The sequence below is a fragment of the Dasypus novemcinctus genome, chromosome 9 (assembly GCF_030445035.2).
Source record: "Dasypus novemcinctus isolate mDasNov1 chromosome 9, mDasNov1.1.hap2, whole genome shotgun sequence".
Lineage (NCBI taxonomy): Eukaryota > Metazoa > Chordata > Mammalia > Cingulata > Dasypodidae > Dasypus > Dasypus novemcinctus.
The window spans coordinates 54,013,151-54,026,908 of NC_080681.1; the positions used below are offsets into that span (position 1 = coordinate 54,013,151).

A 13,758-nucleotide genomic window follows, 5' to 3' on the forward strand; every position below is an offset into this window, starting at 1 on the left:
TCTCCTGTGTTCACCATGTCTCTCTTCCTTTGTTACTGTCTCTGGAACAGCATTGCTTCTCTCATCCCCGAGTCCCTGATAGTATCAGCTTCCAACAGCCAGTGGCATCTTGTGCTGTCAGTTATTCCCCTCTCTACTTTGGATTTTCACCTTTCCTGCAATATTCATCTCAGCCTCCTAACATACCCAGCCCTTACACAGAGTAACCAAATGCTTTCCTCATATGCTCTAGCCCTTATACTTGGGTTTTTTCCTTTCCTTCACTGCAGAGTTCTTTGAGGAGTAGTTGACTGTGACTTAATCTAACAAGCAATCTCAGGCAACTCAATTTACAACAAAGGTTTATTTCTTGCTCACTTAACATCTGTTGTTGGTCCTCTGAAACTTTGGAACCCAGACTGAAAGAGCACCCCTGTCTGTAGTGTGTTGGCCTCTGGACAGTGAAATCATGGCAAGTCTTTTAAAGCTTCTGCTCAGGGATGCCACTAGCCATGTTAACTTGCATTTCATTACAAAGCAAGTGCAAGGCCAAGCCTTACAGCCGTAGAATTAGATGTATCATCTTCTCACAGAGAAGGGCAGCGCATATTTGGAATGATAATAGAGTCTAGCACACCTACGAGCATACTTTTGAACTCTTTGTACGCTGGCATCGCTCTCCACAAGGTCAATGAAAATGCTCTCTTGAAGGGCACAGACTCTAGCAAAAACAGTGACTTACTCATTGTCCTCAAATACTTGGTGGCAGCTTATGATTTTCTGATGCTAAAATACATTACTGGGAAAAACTGCTTATACTTTAAAAGAAATAAAAGTGTAAATGTCTTGTAAACCGTAGGAATGTACAAAATCTCTACGTACAGTTTAAACAATAGTAATCAAGCAAACACCCATGTACAGGTAACTACTTCTAGACAAAGGAGAATTATTGTCCTATTCAGAGCTCCCTACATCCTGCTTCATCACATCCCCTCACTCCTCAGACCAAACACCATACTTACTTCTGTATTAAGTGCATCCCTGCTTTTCTTTAGATTTCTATCACTTATATGTATAAAATGCCAGAAACAAGCTAGAATTGTAATGAAAGGATTTTCAGGAAAAAAGCTGAAGACAGGTTTGGGATCAGAGTCTGAGGGCAGCTTCCTACACAGTTTCAAGATCCCCTTTTGGGGGAAGTCAGATAGTCAAGGTTGTGAATGTGTCCTAGGAAACATGGGCTCACAAGAATCAGGGCATCTGTTCAGATCCTAGTGTGGGCCAGATATTGGGCATCCAGCAGGAATATGGTAAGGGAACTGGCTTCTGTAGCTGGGCATGGAGAGAAGGGCAGCAACTTCTTTAACCTATGATCATGACAAGCCAGATACAGATCAGAATCTGAGACAGTCTCCAATTCTGGGCATTCTGTCATGATGTTAGAAATGCAGCGTGGAGTCAGCAGGCATCCTGGTTTTGATAGACCTTTACATGTTTAACAGACCTTTACATGTTTGACTTTGGTCTTTTATTTTGTTTTCTAAAAACCTGCATTTTATTTTTTTGGAATCTGGGGTGTTGGAATCACTAGACTGATGCTTTAATTTTCTTAGTTTTTCTCTCCTATTTTCTACTTCTTTGTGTTTTTGTTCTACTTTCTGGGAGACTTATTCAATTTTATCTTCCTTACCTTGTCCTGAGAATTTTTCTTCTGCTACCATGTTTTATTAATAATTCTAAGACCTTATTTTATGTTTACTGAATACTTTTGAAAAGCATCTTACTTTTGTTCTATATATTTTTGATTCTTTGGTATTTGTGGAGACTTGCTTCGTGGGCTAATATATGAACAGATTTTGTAAAGAATGTGAATCTCTAAATGTTGCCTGTAGGGTTCTATACATATTCAATAGGTGAGAAATAGTGACCACATTTTATAAAATAGAACTTATATATTTTATCCTTAGCAATTTACTATACTTTATATCATTCATATTTTATCTTTAGCAATTTCTTTTTATCTGCTTGCTTTCTCTGCAATGGTAGAATTGTCAGTTTCTCCTTTTCATTATGTCAAGCTCTGTTTTGTAAATATTGAGACGTTCTTGTTATATGCTGATAGATATCCTTCTTTATCACTTACCACTTTATCACTTGCTTTTTGCCTTAAAATCGGTAGTATGATAGTACTTTTTATTTTCTTCTGATTCTTTGATTTGTATTTAGCTGGTATTTGTATTTTAAATGGTATATATCCTTTTACTTCATCATCATTTTTGTATATTTAGTTTTAGGATTTAGTCTTTGCATGTGTCTGTTTAGCATATGGGTAGTTTGTATTTAATTCCTTTTGATAATCTCTGTTCCTTTAATAAATGAGTTTGGTCCAATTGTATCTATTTTGTTTAGTGGCATATTCAGACTTACTTGTACCTTCTTAGTTTTTCTATTTACTGTGATTTTTCTTTGCTGGTAGCATTTTATACTATTCATTGCCTCCTCCTTGACACTTTCATCTCTCGACTTTCATGATCCTCTACTTTCTTGGTTTTTCACTACTGTTTACCTCTTCTCTTTCTCATTTGTGACCCTTCTTTGTCTTCGTTCCTAAATCTATCCATCACCATAGTCTTGAACCTTGACACTTTTTTTTCTGCTCAAGATATAGTCATTTTCTCATATGATTTCCATAGTCTGTTAGATATTTCTTGGACTTGCCTTTAGCTCTTGGTGTACAGAGTAAAATTAGTTTAGTGTGAAGAGTTAATTACTTTCACTTTAGTAAAAGATTTGTTTTATTTAGATGTAGAAAATATTTATTTAAGGAGAGATGACTCTTAAGAATAATTTTGGGGAAGCGGACTTGGCCCAATGGATAGGGCGACTGCCTACCACGTGGGAGGTCTGCGGTTCAAACCCCAGGCGTCCTTGACTCATGTGGAGCTGGCCCATGGGCAGTGGCATGGCAAGGAGTGCCATGCCACATAGGGGAGCCCCACGCGCAAGGAGTATGCCCCGTAAGGAGAGCCGCCCAGCTCAAAAGAAAGTTCAGCCTGCCCAGGAATGGCACTGCACACACGGAGAGCTGACACAGCAAGATGACGCAACAAAAAGAGACACAGATTCCTGGTGCCACTGATAAGGATAGAAGCAGTTACAGAAGAACACACAGTGAATGGACACAGAGCAGACAACTGGGGGATGGGGCGTGGGAAGAGGAGAGAAATAAATAAAAAATAAATCTTTACATTAAATTACTCTTTCATTTTATGCTGCCACCACCAAATCATCCTTTGAACACTTTTAAAAGAAAAAAGGGGTAAAAGACAAAGGATCATGGCTTGCTGGTGGCCCAACAGCTGTTCCTCTCTCAATATGTAGAACGGCATGGTCTCTGGCCTCTGTGAGCCCTAGGGATGGTCCCTGGAACTGAATGACCAGATTTGGTAGGACACATAACTCAGCAAGTTGCTTCTGAGCTTAGTTGTTTTGTACCGTTTTGCTGCAGGGCTTTATACTGCCTTTACAGAATGCATGAGACTAGTTTGCTTTTTCACTGAGGTTTACCTCACCCACCTCCAGATTTTTGTTTTCCCACTTGTGATTGAGCCTAAATTGTCATGGTCACCCACTTTTTACAGCAGCCTACTGAAAATATGGGTGGTCCCATAAACAACTTTTGTAAATGTGAAAATGCAGGCTTTCCAATAAGAACCTAGTTAACCATTATGTTGATCAATTAAAAAAACAAATTTGTTTTTCTTTGTTATATGTGTTTTGTGAGCCTGCCCGAATGTCACATGGTGTGGGGCTTTCTCCATCCCTAGTCACTGCCCCCAGTTCACCTCCTTGGTTCCAAATGAACCCTGTGAAATTAAAGATGCCTGATTGCTACGTCCTATTGTCTCTCAAATTCAACATGGAAACAACTTTAGCCAGCTTCACCAATTTTCTTAAATCATGTATTTTCCTCTAGCTATGTAGGTTTAAAACTAAGATTCCTTCTTCCCTCTGTCGTACATCCAGTTAGGTGATAAGTTCCTAGATTAGAGCTGTCCACCAGAAATATAATACAATCTACATATGTATTTTTTACTTTTTCCTTTTTTTTTCTTATTTATTTATTTATTTATTTTTAATGTTACATTAAAAAAATATGAGGTCCCCATATAGCCCCCACCCCCCTCACCCCACTCTTCCCACGTCAACAACCTCTTTCATCATCGTGGCACATTCATTGCTTTTGGGGCATATGTATTTTTTAAACTTTTTCAATGGCTACATTAAAAAAGGCAAAAAGAAACAAGCAAATTAATTTAAATAATATATTTAACCAATTATTCCAAAATATTATCATTTCAACATGTAATCAATATAAAATATTTAATGAAATATTTTCCAATTTTCTTCATACTATGTCCCTGAAATCCAGTGTGTATTTTATACTTAAGCATATCTTATTCAAATGAACCATCTCTCAAGTGCTCAATAGACATGTGGCAAGTAGCTACTGCCATGGACAGTGCAGCCCCAGGATCTACCTTCACGGTGGCTCATGTGCCTGCTAACCCTCTGCATTCCCACTACTACCTCTCTAGCTCAGGGGTTTCCTAAATAACTCTTAATGAAACTACTGTAATCATTCACATAATTACGTGCTGCCTCTAAATACAAGATCATCTCAGTTCAACTTTATTTATTACAAGAACTACGCTAGGTACTAAGATTACCAAGATGAACAGTTCCTTATGCTCAGAAATATTACAGTTTAGCAAGGGACACAGAAATAGCTGTAATTAACCATGATACATTTTGGTGAGTGCTATGGTAGTGGTATAAATAAGTGTAATAGGAAAACAGAAAGAGGAAATAATAGTTCTCATAGAGGAGATTGGAGGTTGCTTCAGAGAAAATGTGGCAGTTGAAATGGGCTGTGAAAGATGCCTCTGGGTGTTATTGTAGGGGTTGGAGTTCAGGGGCAGACTGCTGTGTTAAGAAGGTCATCTCACCACAAAGCCATCTTTGCGTGGGGCCGTCTTGCCAGTCATTTGACTGTGGGCAATCTCACCAAAAGCAAAATCCATGCAGATAATTTCTAGTTCTTAACAGATCTACCGAATTCATTTTGTTGAGCGAGATGAGGAAGGGAGAGCTCATGTATCAATTCAGGGTCCTCAAAATCTGGAGCTCTGATACCTCCAGAAGGATTGAGACATTTTTGGGCATGTCAGGAATAAGTATGAGGGATGTATTATGCAATATTAAGAAAAATGGGCCAGAAGAAGTGAGAAGTTGAGCATAGTACAAGTAAAGGAAGAAGGAGGAAAGAGAGAACAAGGCAAAATGAGAGAGAAAGAGAAGATAAAGGGAAGGATCAAGAGAGTGTAGTGAGGAGAGGTAGCCGTTATTACAACCAGCTGATTCTAGAAACTTCAGGACTTGAACACTATGCCTTTATTCCTCAGGCTTGTGTCAGAAATTTCTTTCCGTAAGGCCACCGTCAACATGGAAACTGCTACTGTACCTTCTGTGGATCTTTACGGTCAGGCTTCTGTCTGAATTTTTTTTTCTAGATTTAATTATGAAGGGTGGTTTTTGTTTTAACAGGGCACTATGGATCAGTGTCCCTGTCCTGATTCCTATTGAGTTGCTATCACTGTGGGAAGCTTCTGATTTAGAGTGAGGGCAACCTTCTGTGGCCTTGCCTCAGCAAAAGACTGAATCTGGAATGCCTAATTGTTCCATGTCAGCGTTCGTTCAGATCCATGTTTATTAGGTCCTTACTAGGTGCCAGCACTGTGCAAGACACTGGGGACATGAGGATCAATAAGACACCATCCTTATCTATGGACGGAGAGGAGTACAAGAAATAGCTTCAATATCCACAACGCCTTATGGTGTTATTGCAGCCTAGAGATTAGACACAAGCTACAGTGTTGGGCCACTATAATTAGTTCAGCTGCTGGACTTTTAAATGTAACACAGGAAACTGCAATATTTCAGAGACAGTAGGGGTTAGGTAACGTAAGACTTTTTTGTTGTCGGAGGAATGTTAGACCTTATCCTAAGGGTATTGAAATCATTGGAGGATGTGAAGCAGGAGAGTCACATCATTTAATTTAGTAGCAATCAATCACTTGGAGGTCAGAGGAGAGGTAGAGTTTGAGAGAAATCAAAATGGAAGTTGGGATAACATACATCTTTGTTTTGTTGAAACAATCGCAACTAACACCGTTTTCTTCAGGAAAATTCTGAACACCTTTTTCACTATTGTCACCCTACTAATTAGAAGTCTACAGCCGTGGTCCAGGTAAGATTTTATAATGTTCAGAGTTCATTTGGGCTTCGTTGAGGGTATGGAGCTCAATACTATTAACAAGAACAGATACTCTTGACATCTGGACCATCCCTTAAATCCAACTTCACTTAGTCCTGAGCAGACATAAAAGAAATTCCAGTGAAAATTTAGTATCATTTGAATGCTAAATGTTGCAAAATGTAATGACTGACTGATTAATACTTGATGGGCTCACTCTTTGTCAGCCCAGATTATACTTGCCTGCCTGAGAAGTCTGAAAATAAATGAGTATGAAAGTCATAACCAATGGGTGAAGGAAGTAAGAGAGTACACCTTACAAGGCTCTTTTTTTAAGAGACATCAGGGCTGGGGATTAAACTCAGGACCTCATATTTGGGAAGCCTGCACTCAACCACTGAGCTATGCTGGCTTCCCTTCAGGAAACTTCAGGAAAGTTTTTTTTCTTGTAAATTTTATTTTTAAACAAGCTTTAGATTACATAAATGATACATTGAAAATATTGGGAGATTCCCATATACCCTATCTCCTCTCCTCCCCCATTTTTCCTCATTAATAACATCTTTGATTAATATGGAACATATGTTACAATTGACAAACACATATTGAAGCATTGCTACTAACCATAGTCAATAGTTTATACTATAGTTTACACTTTGCACTGCACATTTCTGTAGGTTTTGACAAAATGTATAATGGTCTGTATCTGTTATTGCAGTGTCAGTCAGAACAAATTCCAATGTTCCAAAAATGCCCAAGTTACACCTATTCTTCCCTTTCCCTCCCCTCAGAACCACTAGTGGTCACTGCCTTTATATCAATGTTACAAGTTCTTCCATTGTTAAAATAATAAGTATATTTTAGTCCTTAGTTGCATTTCCACCTTATGTTTGTTCATTCCTCAATCTTGAGGATTTTAGGATGCTAATACTAAATCTGTTCTCATTGAGAGGGGGCTTAAATCCCATGGGGCAGATGGAATTGTCTTCCTTGTAGTTGTAGATACTCTGTTTTTGTTTTTGTGATAAGCATTGTCCATCAATATTTTATTTGCCGTCCTGGGTGAGTCCAATGAACTGGAAAGTGAGTGTTGGCTGCATCTCTTCTGAGATTCAGAGCTCAATTGGCATATCAACAGCCAGAAGATTTAAGTCCCTGGTACATATAGAGTGCTAATTATAAGTTCAAATAAATGGGGCAGAAGAACCATGTGTAAGAAAATTATAAATGAGTCTAACTGTTACTTTGGGGAAGATATATTCCAAGGTAAGACCCACTGAAAGGGTGATGATTTCCTGAGATTGTCTGTCCAGGTGCCTCTAGAACCCTCAGGAGTACCCCTGCTTGAAGCACAGTTTACTGTGGCATTCAAAGAGATCCTCCCAAGATGTACATAAGTGTAACCTCTGGAATGACCTCCCGACTCACTTTGAAATCTCTTAGCCATAAAACTCATTTATATTTAATATTTCCCCCTTTTGGTCAAGGTCTTTTTCCAAGTGCATGGCTAGTTGGTTCTTGGTGCCAGGGAATGTGGTCCCGGGGAGTCATGTCCCATGCCGGGGTGGTAGGGGGGGAAGGTAGTGCATTTATATGCTGAGTTTGGTTTAGAGAGAGGCCGCATTGAGAAACAAGGAAATATATAATACTAAGCTAAGTTTCAATTTCACAAAAATGAGGTTCATAAGTACTAACGTCAATATTAAGGGCCTAGCATCTTGGTCTGCTTTGATACTTGCATGAGGGCAGCAGAAAGGGCCATGAAACCTTGTTAAAATTTCATTAGTCTGGGGTCATTCTAAATTTGGAGGATAGTAAGTACTGAGACAATTTAGTCAACTGAAAGTAACAATTGTTTGTTTCCTGTGGGTGTATTTAATCATGAGCTGTCACTCATGCTTCCTATTAGAACTCAGAAAAAAATACCTGGTGGCAATAATTAGGGAATGTTTTTAAAAATGAGAATGGAGTAACTAGACACAGGAGAAAAGAGATATTGATATTAGAAATTTGCTTTAGCAGAAAAAAGGAAATGCGGGAAAAACTACAATTTTCTTTCATTTATTTAAAAAAAAATTCTCCCTCCAGTTTCTCATTTTGTACACGTGAAGCAGTCCTTTCTCCCACACTAATCCCACTGTTACCTTGTATTTATGTATTGCTTATCTTCTAAAGGCTCACAAGACTACCTCTAAATCCATGCAGCTTTAGAAAGCATTGTTTAACAAAAGGCAAATGCTTTTATTTAATCTTTGGCATCATTAAATGTTTTAGTGGGAGCTTGGAGTTGTATTTGCCTTAGGTCTGCTATTTGTCTATTGGGTTGTACATGCCCATGTCACAGCTCTAAAGGTGCCCAGGCAAGAGGAAATATGAGATTATGATTTTTAAACCAGGAAACTTGCCTGCTGTCATTCTTTTGCTTTCATCAGTGATTCAGGGAGATGATTCTAATATGCAAACTGGTAATTTTGCTGACTTAACCCCATGACTCTTGAGGTCCCTGAATATTTCTGTTGATTATTTCTTTATTTGGAAGCTCTGTAATTTCACAGACAGGATGATTTGCTTGGACTATAAACCTTGGGTTTTGTCCCTTCTCTGCCATTTTACACTTTTTAGACTGTACTTTGTGGAATTTAATTTCATCACATTTATTTCTTCAGATGTTTGCTTCAGGGAAATAGGATTTAATGGAAAAAAAACTCCTCTGAGGTATATAAGAAGATGAGTTTGGAGATGGAAACATTTTGGATGCTCCTTTAGAAATTTTTGTTGCAGCTTTGGTGTTCTTTTTCAAACAAGCTGCATGCTTCCCATGCCTCTGCAGTTCAGGGAACATCCAATTCAAATAATTGCCTCAGAGTCACTAAAAGTTGGCCTCTTCACATTTTTCATCTAGCTAAAAATTGATTTTTAGAAAAGTGAAGTAGGTTAAAAGTAATGTCTGTCCATTACACAATTCTAGTGGCCTAAAATATTCTTATTAGATCCTCTTAAAGTCTCTCAACCCTTGCAGCTATTCCTATTTCTCTGCCTTCTCCTTTTACTTTTCTGGCTTCTTCTTCATACTCCTCCAAGAGGTTAGGTAAATGTTATGTTCATTCATTGTTATGAAAACACATAAAAATGTAAACTATAAGACAATGCAGAGGACATTTCTTTTAATCTGTGGTAAAGAAATGTTTGCATATTTTATAAATAATTTAAATTGGGCAATGCTATAGAATCAAGTAGGTTTTGTTGGGTATATTGTTTTGATATTAAAAATAATATTAATACTGGATTTTCATTGAACTGAATGTCTCCCATGAAACTGAATTTTTCTATACACTCACATATGTATATTCTTGTAAATGTGTTCATCTCTTTCTCACATAGAATAAACCCAGGAAGGGATTTGTCAGTGCTCAGTTGTAAAGATAAAACACTCAATTACAAAAACTATTGTTAAGTCATATTCAATATCAATTCAAATTAGAACAAAATTATGTCACCAATATTTAATTCATTTTATTTGCAAAAAAGCTAAAGGAATTTCAAGACTAGTTTCTTCTTAGATTCACTGACACTTTTCCTGCATGTAAAATACATACACACCTGATTAAAATAAAAAATGACAAACTTAGGCCAAAGTCCTGCATTTACATTAAAAATATAAGTCAAAATGGATACGTTATTGTTTAGAAGGATTTATTTTACAGTGGGCTTGACTTTTTTTGTGTTGTGTAGATTAACATTTTATAAAATTTTGGTTACTAGGTATATAAAAATAGACATTTTCTTCATATTACAATGTGATATGAAAATAAGTACTCTGATCAGAAGGTAATTAGTTAATTATCCCTCCTGTTTTGTTTACTCCAGGATTCAAAAAGGATCCATAAAACATCACTGCATAGTAATGCAGCTATTACGATGATCTATTTAGGGAAAAGTGTGCACCTATCTCATGACGGTTCAGACTTCCGGGATGAAATAAAAGTTTATCAGCAGCACTGTGGTGGGGAAAACCTTTGTGTCTACAAAGGCAAATTACTTGAAAAAGGTACACATAAGATGTGAAATAATTTTTAATTGTTTGGAGTTGATGGTATTGATAAGCGTTGTTGATATAATATCAAAATGACTTCAATAGCTCTATGAAATTATGCATATCCAGGGACTTATAAACCAGCTGCCTAAAAGTAAATCTAGATTTACTGTTCTATGATTGAAACTGAAGGAGCAATTACTTTTGTAAATTGTGGAAGAGAGAATTTGGAGTGATTTAACCTGGTAACAGATTAATTTTGGGATAGAGATATATGATCATTAAAATGCTGCACAAATAAGCTGTCTCTGGAATTACAAGTTAACTGTTTGGCTTGCTGTAGTGAATTATGTCATGCATTACTCTAAGAGAAAAATACAAGATTGGCAATTTGTTCTTTAGAGGTACATTGAGATAAAATCACAAATCCAATAAACTTCAGGGCAAATCACACCTAAATAACTTGGTGTAGAATTTGGTTAAATGTCTTTCTAGTCCATTTCTGCTTTCATTTGATCATTAATCCATGCTTGTGAGCATAAAATAACTTTATATCCAATACAGGTTTTCATATATTGTACTGCAGTGTTTTTCTCCAATATTTAGTTCTGTGCAACAGCAGTTAAAAGAAAAGAAGAGTAAAGAACTAAATTTGTTCTTTCCTTAAGAAACTGTTTAGAAATTGATACTGTTTTTACTCATTGAAAAAATTATTTATATTTGAGAATTCTAGAGATAGAATTAGCAGTTGAGGAAGGAGTTGAGGGTCAAGCATGGAGTTGTTACTTTTGGCCTGACCTTCTGATTTCCCAATTGAAAACAGTGACTATTAATTTAAAAATGTTCAAATACTTAAGAGAAACAGATAAACTACATATTTAAAGATTATGCATTTTAAACTTCCTTCACAAGGAAAAGTAAACACTTGAATGTTAGTCGTGATTTAAAGTGATACATAATGTGATATTCAATAATGCTAGAGGGAAGCAGATTTGGCTTAACTGATAGAGCATCTGCCTACCATATGGGAGGCCCAGGGTTCAAACCCCGGGCCTCCTTGACCCGTGAGTAGCTAACCCATGCGCAGTGCTGATGCGCGCAAGGAGTGCCATGACATGCAGGAGTGTCCCCCGTGTAGGGGAGCCCCACATGCAAGGAGTACGCCTGAGCAAGGAGAGCTGCCCTGCGTGAAGAAAGTGCAGCCTGCCCAGGAGTGGTGCAGCACACATGGAGAGCTTATGCAGCAAGATGATGCAACAAAAAGAAACACAGATTCCCGGTGCCACTGACAAGAATGCAAGTGGACACAGAAGAACACACAGCGAATGGACACAGAGAGCAGAAAATGGGGGTGGGGTGGGGAAGATAAATAAATTAAAAAAAAATAATGCTAGAAACCATTTCCCATTCAATATACTTGGCTAAAATGTAATTTACTTTGATTCATTTCATTATAGCATTTCAGAGTTTGTTCCTTCCAATTTGTAGATGAGAAATGTAAGAGTCCATGAGGTAGAGTGGCCTCCCAAGATGGCAGTCCAGCTCTGGGTGGAATTAAGAGCAGGTATTATGCTGGCCCCTGACTGGGAGCAGGACTCTTGCTCAGTACAATTTGGCTGTCTCCAGTGAACTCTTCTCAGTAGCAGGGTTTTCTATATTTTTATAGTATAAAACCCTTAATGACAGTGGTATAGACATGTATACTAATTTCCTTGTTAAAGTACAACTTTCAACTATTTTTTTTTTCTTTTTTTTTTTTTTTTCATTTTTTTTTTCATTTTTTTATTTTTTATTGACTTTGTAATAATATTACATTAAAAATATATATGTGAGGTCCCATTCAACCCCACCCCCCCACCCCCCCTCTCCCCCCCCCCCAACAACACTCGTTCCCATCATCATGACACATCCATTGGATTTGGTAAGTACATCTTTGGGCACCTCTGCACCTCATATACATTGGTTCACATCATGGCCCATACTCTCCTCTATTCCATCATGTAGGCCCTGTGAGGATTTACAATGTCCGGTGATTACCTCTGAAGCACCATCCAGGGCAGCTCCATGTCCCGAAGACGCCTCCACCTCTCATCTCTTCCTGCCTTTCCCCATACCCTTTGTCCATTATGTCCACTTTTCCCAATCCAATGCCACCTCTTCTATGTGGACACTGGATTGGTTGTGTCCATTGCACCTTTATGTCAAGAGGAGGCTCAGATTCCACCTGGATGCTGGATGCAATCCTCCCATTTTCAGTTGTAATCACTCTAGGCTCCATGGTGTGGTGGTTGTCCTTCTTCACCTCCATCTTAGCTGAGTGTGGTAAGTCCAATAAATCAGATTGTAGGTGCTGGAGTCTGTTGAGGCTCAGGATCTGGCTATCACATTGTCAGTCCAGAGATTCAAATCCCCTAAATATATCTTAAACCCCAACATTAACTGCACCTCCAGCACATTAGCATGAAAGTCTTATGAAGGGAGATCCCATCTGAGTCCAGATTCATCACACATAAACACCATTTCCAAAGAGGGGCCATCTGCCCTGGTAGTTAACCCCATCGGCCATGACCATAACTCCCATGGGTCTCTTTAGCCCTCAAAGGAACCAATATCTGGGGGTTGTATCTGCTTTATCTGTCTCTCTGACTCTGCTCAGTTGTGCATGAGGGCAAACCTTCTGCCAGCCTCCAGACTCTTTTTTAGAAACTCGTAGCCATATAAACTCATTTCTCCTTTCCATTTCCCCCTTACTTTAGGTCAAACAGCATTTTAAAGTCATGGTATTTTATGTAGACATGGATATTCTGCTGATCCGCATTGAACCTTCCGTATAAGGTCATTTTCCAGTTGCATCATCAGTTGGTAGTTGATAGTGGTCCCTCGTTGCCAGGGAGGCTCATCCCCGGGTGTCATGTCCCACGCTGGGGGGAAGGCATTGCATTTACATGCTGAGTTTGGCTTCGAGACTGGCCACATTTGAGTAACATGAAGGCTGACAGAAGGAAATTCCCAGGCACAAAGTTGCTCTAGGCCTTGTTATTATTTTGGGTTTATCAGCTCACAAGCATAGTCATTAGTATCAGGGGCTCACTGTTGAACCCTCACTCCCTCCCGGTCCCCACCACTGTACCTGGGAGACTGTCGCTGCTTCCCTAGGGACCACGACAGAGCACCACTGGCCAGGAACCCAGTACCCCCCCTACTGTGGTTTTTAATTGTTGCCACTATGAGTATATCCAAACATTACCATGCACCCTGGACATATGTTCTGTACAGCTCCCTGTCAGTCATATATCACCTGTCATTGGTATCCCATACCAGTATCCCTCCATTGCCATTGTTGAAACACTCTGTGATCCAGAACTCCCCGAAATTTGAAGCCCAATATAATGTCATGGTCCCTTACTAGGGAATGGCATATAGCGATGAG

General features: G+C 38.6%; 1 protein-coding gene across 2 annotated transcripts in view; it reads left to right on the plus strand.

Annotated features, from left to right (window-relative positions):
* Window positions 1–13,758, plus strand: part of ERICH3 (glutamate rich 3) — a 146,361-nt gene that overhangs the window by 46,187 nt on the left and 86,416 nt on the right. For both annotated transcript variants that reach the window (XM_071217377.1, XM_023585270.3), the window contains one exon: window positions 10,163–10,343. In XM_071217377.1, coding sequence (XP_071073478.1) covers window positions 10,163–10,343 — 181 coding nt within the window. The remainder of the gene's footprint in view (window positions 1–10,162; window positions 10,344–13,758) is intronic.